We start from the raw sequence: 9,745 nt of genomic DNA, 5'->3' as shown, positions 1-9,745 counted from the left end.
CTAATTGTGGCACCAGAGCAAAGCTGCAACAAACTACAGTTCCCAGAATTCCATATTCCATAGCACTGAACCATGGCAGTTAAACTGGTGTCAAACCGGACTGTTTATGCAGTGCAGATGCAGCCTAAAAGCGTAAAACCTTGCTTTTGCATCAGACCTCCCCAAGACTACCTCTCCCAGAAAGCAAAGCAGCCCAGTGACTTAGCATGTGACTGGATTTCTGGATTTCTGATGGTGGTTTCAAAACTGGTCACATGAGAAGGGAATCATGGCTGCTCTGGGTCCGGAAATGTTTGCACCGCTCCAGATCTTGCTAAAAGTAAGGAAATTAGGACTGTTTTGCACAAACAGTGTTTGTTGCAGATGCTCTTTGTTCTGCTTTCAGTAGCATGAAGGGCTTTTGAATGATGACACTGGAAAACACCCTTATTTATCCCTTTTATCTGACCTTTCCAAATTGCAGAATGTGACACAGCTTTGAATGCAGTGCATTAGTTGGGAGTTAGATTGGGCTTGAGCTTTGCAAAGGTGTTGGTTAGAATTATTTTTAAGGGAGCACAAGGATCACTTGCATGCCAGTGAAAACAACAACATGATAGTTCCAGTTCTGATTTTAAATCTGGAAGACATGATGCAGAATGGGAAATGAAAAGGGGAAAAAAAGCAAAAACACTAGTCTTGAATGCTTGGCTTATCTCATGCATAATACAAATAATTTAACATGAAAATAATTGAAAAATGAAAATAGAATCCAAATAGGATTGAAATCCACTAGGTAATGTAAGATTATTTTCTTCCTTTAAAAAACAAAACAAACCCCCTGTTAATTACAGAATCATGTGTTGTTTCTATTTGCTTAACTTAAATTCATGTAGACACTTCATATTAAGTCACTCCTACAATGGTATTATATGTTAGATTGCTCTTCCATTATTATTATTATTATTATTATTATTAACCTTTATTTATAAAGCGCTGTAAATTTACACAGCGCTGTACATTTAAGGAACACTGGTGGTCTTACATTCCAGGGAGGTTAAATAGTATTAGTCAAGGCAGAAGGGTCAATAGTAGTTGTGAAGAAGTTAACATGTCACATGAAAGCCATAACATGTGCCAACAGTAACGATACAATTATTGCAGTCAAACATCCATTTATTGTTTGCAAGTGAAAAAATCATCCCTCTCCCCCTCCCTGTTTTAAAAATGAAAATCTGGAGAGGGTACCTTTCATGTTTGTAGGTTGTATTAATGTTTGTTTTAACATTTATAGACTAACAATACACCTCCCTTTTGTGATGTAACTTTTATATTACTCATTTTCTGTATTGTAATTCTCAACTATAATATGTTTGGTATTTTAATAAACAGTTTATCTAGCTAATTTTAAATTGGGAATTAAGATTTTAAATGTTGACTCTTTTAAAATGTGTATGTTTTATTTATCCTTTTAAACTGTTGCATGCTTTTAAAACAATAGCCATCCGATTAGAAATAATAAATATACATCTCCACAAAAAAGGAGGCACAAAAGACTGCATCAACTATATACAGCACTACTCTCACATGCAAGCAAGTGGGATTCAGAAAAGCAATAGGGACCTCATTGCAAACATATGGTGGCTAATGGAGCGCACCAAATGATTCCAAAAGAAAATTAGCATGTGCTATATAGACTAGCAAAGCCTTTGACTGCATAGACCATGAAAGGCTGTGGAGCACCCGTGAAGACATAGACGTGCCAACACCTCTGTTGTGATGAGGAATCTGTACTTAGAACAAGAGGTTACTACCCTGTTTCCCCCAAAATAAGAGATACCCATAAAATTAAGCCGTAGCAAGATTTCTAAGCATTTGCACAATATAAGCCATACCCAAAATAAGACATAGTGATAGGCCCAGTGTGAAACAGAAGGGGTGGGAAGGGACCGGAAAGATTGGGGCCAATGGTTCTAAAGAAATGAAGTCGCAAGAAATTCAGGATGGAATTCTGGGTTTGGAGAGTTATGACGATGTTCCAGAAGAAGACACTTAACTATATTTGAATAAATGTAGATTGTTGTACCATACTTAATAAAAATAAGACATCCCCTGAAAATAAGCCATAGTGTGTCTTGAGGAGAAATAAATATAAGACAGTATCTTATTTTGGGGGAAACACTGTATTAGATCAGAACTTGGAGAAACAGAATGGTTCCCAGTTGGCAAAGGAGTCAGACAAGAATCATAGAATCATAGAGTTGGAAGAGACCGCAAGGGCCATCCAGTCCAACCCCCTGCCATGCAGGAAATCCAGATCAAAGCATCCCCGACAGATGGCCATCCAGCCTCCGTTTGAAGATCTCCAAGGAGGGAAACTCCACTACACTCCTAGGAAGTGTGTTCCACTGTCGAACAGCCCTTACTGTCAGGAAATTCCTCCTAATGTTGAGGTGGAATCTCTTTTCCTGCAGCTTGCATCCATTGCTCCGGGTCCTAGTCTCTGGAGCAGCAGAAAACAAGCTTGCTCCCTCCTCAATATGACATCCCTTCAAATATTTAAATAAGGCTATCATATCACCTCTTAACCTTCTTTTCTCCAGGCTAAACATACCCAGCTCCCTAAGGCGTTCCTCATAGGGCATGGTTTCCAGACCTTTCACCATTTTAGTCGCCCTCCTTTGGACACGCTCCAGTTTCTCAATGTCCTTTTTGAATTGTGGCACCCAGAACTGGACACAATATTCCAGGTGGGGCCTGACCAGGGCAGAATATAGTGGCACTATTACTTCCCTTGATCTAGACACTATACTTCTATTGATGCAGCCTAAAATCGCATTGGCCTTGTTAGCTGCCGCATCGCACTGTTGACTCATGTTCAACTTGTGGTCTACTTGGACTCCTAGATCCCTTTCACATGTTGTCTCCTTAAGCCAGGTGTCCCCCATCCTATATCTGTGCATTTCATTTTTTCGCCCTAAGTGCAGTACCTTACATTTCTCCCTGTTGAAGTTCATTCTGTTAGCTGTGGCCCAGCTTTCTAGTCTATTCAGGTCATTTTGAATTTTGATCCTGTCCTCTGGAGTATTAGCTATTCCTCCTAATTTGGTGTCATCTGCAAATTTGATAAGTATTACCCCAATTTTTTCCTCCAAGTCATTGATAAAGATGTTGAACAGTACTGGGCCCAGGACAGAGCCCTGTGGGACTCCACTGGTCACTTCTCTCCAGGATGAAAAGGTGCCATTGTTGAGCACCCTTTGGGTTCGTCCGGTCAACCAGTTACAAATCCACTTAACAGTTGCCTTGTCTAGCCCACATTTTACAAGCTTGTTTGCAAGAATGTCATGGGGAACTTTGTCAAAGGCCTTACTGAAATCAAGATATACTATATCCACAGCATTCCCTGTGGTAATTTTATCAAAGCTGGTAATTTTATCAAAGAAAGAGATTAGATTTGTCTGGCATGACTTGTTTCTCTGAAACCCATGTTGACTTTTTGCGATTATGGCATTGCCTTCTAGATGTTCACAGATTCTCTGTTTAATGATCTGCTCTAGAATCTTTCCTGGTATTGATGTCAGACTAACTGGACGATAATTGTTGGGATCCTCTTTCTTCCCCTTTTTGAAGATGGGGACAACGTTTGCCCTCCTCCAGTCTGCTGGGATTTCTCCTGTTTTCAAGGAGTTTTCAAAGATTATTGCCAATGGCTCCAATATTACATTGGCCAGTTCTTTTAATACCCTTGGATGTAGCTCATCTGGTCCTGGAGACTTAAATTCATTTAGGTTAAACAGGTATTCCTGTACTATCTCTTTGCTTATTTTGTGCTGAAATTCCCCTATTCTGTCCTCTGCTCCATGATCCTCAGGTTGAGCACCCTTTGCCTTTTTGTTGTTCTTAACCTCTCTAGCAAGCCTGAGTTCATTCTGCGCTTTAGCTTTTCTCACCTTATCTCTACACATGCTAGCTATTTCTTTGAATTCCTCTTTGGTGATTTCCCCATTTTTCCATTTCTTATACATGTTCCTTTTAAAATTTAGCTGAGCTAAAAGTTCCTTTGTCATCCATCCTGGGTTCTTGCGACACCTCCCATTTTCTTTCTCACTGGAACTGTTTTAATTTGTGCCTTCAGTATCTCCCTTTTGAGAAACTCCCATCCATCTTGAACTCCTTTCTCTTTTAGTATTCCTGGCCATGGGATCGCCCCCAGTATTTCTCTAAGTTTAATGAAATCTGCTCTCCTGAAGTCTAGAATGCGTGTCTGACTATGCCTGGCTTCTCCTTTCCACTGTATAACAAACTCCAGGAGAACATGGTCACTTCCACCAAAGGATCCCACCACTTGCACTTCATTAACCAAGTCATCCTTGTTAGTTAGGATCAGATCTAAAATAGCTGATCCCCTTGTTGCCTCTTCCACCTTTTGGACCATGAAATTGTCTCCAAGGCAAGTGAGGAATTTACTAGACCTTGAGGATATGGCTGAGTGTGACTTCCAACAAATATCAGGGTAGTTGAAGTCACCCATCACTACTACATCTCTCCTTTCTGAGTGCTGCATCCTTTCACCTATCTGTTCAATTTATATGCAGAACATATTATGCAGAATGCAGGCTTAGACACAGAAGAAGGAGGAGTGAAAATAGGAGGAAGGAATATCAACTATCTAATATATGCAGATGACATGATACTACTAGCAGAAAACACCACAAACATAGAGCAGCTACTAAAGAAGGCCAAGGAAGAAAGTGCAATGGAAGGTTTACTGCTGAACATAAAACAAAAATAATGACCAGGGAGGATCTACACAAATTCAACCTAGACAATAAGGAAATAGAAATAGTAAAAGAGTTCTTATACCTCGGATCCAAGGTTGATAGGAACAGGAGCTACAGTCAAGAAATCAGAAGAAGACTAAGGGCCGAAACAGATGCCCTTGAAGGGCTGCCGTGAAGCTGCTCCTCTGAATGCCGGATTGGGGTTTGAACGCCACACCCCCAACCCAACTTTTTGCTGGAACAAAAAGAAGCAGCAAAATGCTGTTCCTTTTTGAGCTGGCAAAAAGCTGGCTTTTCTGCTGCACCTGTGGCTTTGAAGCACTCCTGTGGTGTGTGACATATAAATGGTGTGCCACTGGAGCACCGCAAAGTTGCCCAACATGTGGGCAGGCAGGCGGCATGACACCAGCTTGGGGGCAGCGTCAGAGCATGCAGCGCCACCCCCAAGCCAGTGCAAAGGGGTGGTCTGTTTTGCTTCTAAGAATGGGGAGGGTGGCTATGAAAGAACTAGAAAAGATTCTAAAATGCAAAGATATACAACTGAGCACAAAAGTTAGAATCATACAAGCCATTGTATTTTCTATACCATGTATGAATGTGAGAGCTAAAAAGTTAAAAAAGAAAATAAGATGAAGAAGAATTCATTTGGGATGTGGTGCTGGAGATGAATGCTCAGGATACTGTGAACAGCCAAAAAGACAAACAAATGGATTCTAGAGCAGAGGAAGCCAGATATCTCCCTGGAAGCCAAAATGACAAAACTGAGGCTGTTCTACTTCAGACACATCATTACAAGGCACGACTTATTGGAAAAAAAACAATAATATTGGGAAAGGTGGAGGGAAGTAGGAAGAGAGGAAGACTGCGTGCTAGATAGATGGGTTCTATTAAGGAGACCATAGGTGTGTACTGACAGGAACTAAATAGAGCAGTGGAGGACAGGGAGTCTTGGAGATGACTTATCCGAAGGGTCACCGTGAGTCAAGATTGACTCGAGGGCAGTTAACAACAACAAACGTTTTAATTAATGTGGTTTAACTGATATTGTTACATGTTGATTTGTTGTTGTCCCTGCTTTGATCCATGGGGAGAGGTAGGTAAGAAATAAATATTATTATTATCATTCTTATTCTTATTTGCCAGCTTGCCCAACAGTCAGGAATTTATTTGTTTGCTTAAAGTTTACTGTGTGTTTTCTTTGCTAGGCTTCATCAAAAGATGTGGTTCGGCAGTTATGTCAAGAATGTTTTTCGCATTCAGCAAGTGGCTCAGACAAACTGGTTGAGAGCATCTGCTCCAGTCTTTCAGTTGCACCAAATGAAGCAAACCAGGTAAGGGTCTGGTGATTGCTTCAGATTTAGGATGCAGTGCTACTGAAATCCTTCTGGGGCTTCCTTCTGGCTTGACTTACATGGGATATTGCTTGGCAAAGGCCCCCTTCAGGGTCAAAGAACAAGGGCCAAATGGGGAGCTGAAAAGACATCAATTAGTCATAAAGAGCATGCATGTCAATTTACCTGGTGGAGGTGGTAAGACTCAAGAGGTTAGAACATTTTCTTGAGCTTGTATGAGAGAATAATATAGTGCTTTATCTTTATTGTCTCTTATAGTTAATTCATTCCTTGCACAACCTTACGAGATACATAGTGTACCATGGCCTGATGTCTCCAGAAGAAATTCTTTGTCTTTTTCCAGAAGGATTTCACCAGAACCTTAAAAACCTCTTGACAAAGATAATCCTGGAAAATATGTAAGTTTGTGGTGTTAGTCCAGACTTCAGAAATTTCCCAAAGGAGCTTCAATGTACTCACTGGAGTCTTTAGAATACACCTAGGCACTTGCAGTCCATGATTTGGGTTAGTCAGGGCCACTAACCATATTGACTGGGGGAGTCTGGGATATGTCGTCAAAACAAAGCAAAGACCAGCTTTTTGGTATATATTGGTGAATTTTACCAAGGTGTTGTTCTGTTCTTACGCTTGGATAAAATATTGAACAGTCATTGTCTATAATCCTTGTCTAACTGTTGGCATGAGATAGCAAGTTTGACTCTATTTGTTTTCTATGCATTCCTTCATGCCTGCAAGTCACTGACTGTGTAAAAATGATCTGCTACACACACACACATACACACACACACACACACACCTAGTTCTGGCTGATATTTTGTGTTTCAATTATTATAATATATATTTTCTTTTCTCTTTTCAGCTCTTCCTGGAGAAATGAAGCCCAAGGTAGTCAGAGTACGTAAAAGCCATATATTAGAATAACTTGCATTTTCTAAAATGACCTTTAATGAACATTTCTATATTTTTTTAGTGTCCCCTACTGACTCATTGGTGTGTACAATGTAAAACTGACACGTCCCTGCTTAGGCTTGCTTTATATGAGGGAAATGTCACATAAAGAAATAACTTCTTTCCCTTGTTGATTGAGTCAAATGTTGATTTCTGCCTGTTTGATTAGTGGTTATTTATTTATTGCATTTACATTTATTTATTCATTGCACTTATCACCTTTCTCCCAGAATGAGATCCAATGCAGCTTACAATAATTTAAAAGAGATCCAATTAAAACATTAATTTACATCAGTTAAAAAGGAATCAAACAGCAACATTATTAAAACATGATTAAAACATCAAAACATTTAAAACAGTTTCAATAAAAGATTGAAAAATACACACACACACATATATGTAACACACCATTTCACACACTGCAGCTCCACAGTTCAAATTGAAAAGCCTGCCTAAATAAAAACATCTGTACCTGTTGTTAGAAAGACAGGAGAAAGGGAGTCAGCCAGACTTCCAGTGGAAGGGAGTTCCACAGCATGGAAGCAGCCATGGAGAAGGCTTTTTCCTGAAAGCTTTCACCAACTACACCTGTAGGGTGGTGAGACTGCAAGAAGACCTCAACACATGTCCTGGTTTATATAAAGAAATACAGGCGGGTTACAGACCGCCCATTTGGGGCAGGCTGTACCCGCCCCTTCCCCCAGTGTATCGAGGCCTCAGTGGCCAGAACGGCAGCTGCTGAGGCCCCGATCCGCCGCTTTTCAGGCTGCGGGGAAGTGGCAAAATGCCGCTTCCCCACAGCCTGAAAAGGGGTGTCCCTGGGGCTTCAAGCCCCAAGGACACCCCGCGGCGGCGGGGAGGAGGAGAAAGGGGCCGCTTGGCCCCTTTCTCCTTTGGTCCGCTGGGCGCAGCCGTGTGAAGGCTGCGCCCAGCGGACCAAACCAGGAAGGAGCTCCGAAACGGAGCTCCTTCCTGCTCTGCGCTAAGGGCGCACCATGCGCCCTGGCGTGGAGCAAGGACGTCACGTCTGCACTGCCCCATATAGAGGCAGCGCGGCCGTGACGTCTCCATGGCGGCGGCCGTGTGGAATGGCTGCTGCCATTTTGTGCACGCAGAGCGCGCACTAGGGTTAAGGGGTGCGGAAGCACCGCCCCTTTCTAACCCTAGTGCGCACTCCGCGCGTACTAAAGTGCCCGTTTGTAACAGGCCCCAGTCTTTCAAATAGTGTGGACCCATCATGTAGGTCAGAAAAACAGCACTTTAGATTCTGCCCAGAAATGGCTTCTTGCTATTTGTGTATACTTCATTATATGGTAGTAATGTTAGTTCACTCTGAGATACAGTAGAGCCAACTCACTGTTGACTAACTATAAGATGGCTGTGTCTCACTGTGTACAAAAGAATATTAGTGTCATATTAGCACAAGACATCTTTCTTGTTCTTTTTGGATGAGACTTATTTCACAGCCTACTCCCCATATCCAAATTAATACCTGCCTACAGGTATTAATTTTGTAGAAAATAAATGGGTCGTGCCCATTTCTCGGCACGCACAATCATTTGGCCACAGTTTTTGGCTTTGTGAACTTCACTATTTATTCAAAGTTAATGTAGCATTTTGGCTGAGGCTCTGAGCTGTGAACCAAGAGGTTACCACTTTGTTGTTGTTTTGTCCCTTCAAGTTGTTTCAGACCTATAGGACCCTACCATGGGGTTTTCTTGACATGTTTCTTCAGAGGGAGTTTGCCATTGCCATCCCCTGAGAATGAGAAGTGTGACACCTTTTGAACAAATCTTGCCAAGTAATTTCCCAAAGTTGGAACAACTTGAACACAATGAATAGAGCTCCCTATCATAGTCTGATTGACACCTTTTTTGAGATGTTCTCATTTGAAATCTTCCTAGTTTTGTTAGTTGTTTCACTTCCTTCTTTCTAACTAGGATTCTTCTGCCCTGAAGATGAGAATTGTATGTCTTCCAGATGTTGTTGGAGTCTTCACAATTGGTATTATGGCTAAGGTTTACAAGAATCTCAATCTAGAAACATCTGGAGGGCTACATGCTTTCTACACTTATTCTCTAGACAGTTGTTACTCTTCTGCAGAGTTAGAGGGGCTTTGTGGACTGCTTTTTTCACACTGTAGTACGAAGCATGCCATATGAATGTCTAAGTCGTAACCTATTGTAGGGGGTGGTGCTCATCTCCATTACTAAGCCAGCGTTGTCCAAGGACGGCTCTGGTTCTCATGTAGCCAGCATGACTGCACCAAGCACTATTATCTTCCCACCGAAGTGTTAGTTATTTATCTATTTGCATTTGCTGGCTTTCAAACTGCTAGGTTGGCAGAAGCTGGAACTAGTGACAGGAGCTTACCCCATCATATAGCACTCAGGCCTCGAATTGCCAACCTTCTGATCTTCTGATCGTCAGAATTGGCATCTTAACCACTAAGCCACTGCATCACCAAAACAATGTGTAAAGACAAAAAACCCAGAAATACAATATGGCCCCCATGTACATATGTGGTTTCACTTAAACACATCTGAAAAAAGATGTTCTCTCTAGGTATTTTCTAGATTCTCCAGCACAATTCTATGGTTTGCTTCTGATGGAAATTGACTATAGAGTTTTTACTGGAGGACCTAGACATGATTAGAGAGTTGTTGTCTCTAGGAATCTCTA

At 41.4% G+C, this 9,745-nt stretch overlaps 1 protein-coding gene across 3 annotated transcripts in view; it reads left to right on the top strand.

The window, feature by feature from the left end:
- The first annotated feature begins 266 nt into the window (after nucleotides 1-266).
- Nucleotides 267-9,745, top strand: part of LOC149314591 (COMM domain-containing protein 9-like) — a 57,752-nt gene continuing 48,273 nt past the window's right edge. For all 3 annotated transcript variants that reach the window (XR_016280942.1, XR_016280941.1, XM_089521444.1), the window contains exons 1-4: nucleotides 267-319; nucleotides 5,969-6,094; nucleotides 6,374-6,513; nucleotides 6,975-7,009. Coding sequence is in view for 1 of the 3 variants with exons in the window: in XM_089521444.1 (XP_089377570.1) it covers nucleotides 269-319; nucleotides 5,969-6,094; nucleotides 6,374-6,513; nucleotides 6,975-7,009 (352 nt within the window). In the remaining 2 variants the exon portion in view is untranslated. The remainder of the gene's footprint in view (nucleotides 320-5,968; nucleotides 6,095-6,373; nucleotides 6,514-6,974; nucleotides 7,010-9,745) is intronic.

Source organism: Sceloporus occidentalis, unplaced genomic scaffold (assembly GCF_023333645.1).
Source record: "Sceloporus occidentalis isolate IW3139 unplaced genomic scaffold, rSceOcc1.0.p SCAF_4, whole genome shotgun sequence".
Classification (NCBI taxonomy): Eukaryota; Metazoa; Chordata; class Lepidosauria; order Squamata; family Phrynosomatidae; genus Sceloporus; species Sceloporus occidentalis.
This window is presented reverse-complemented; position numbering and strand designations above follow the sequence as displayed.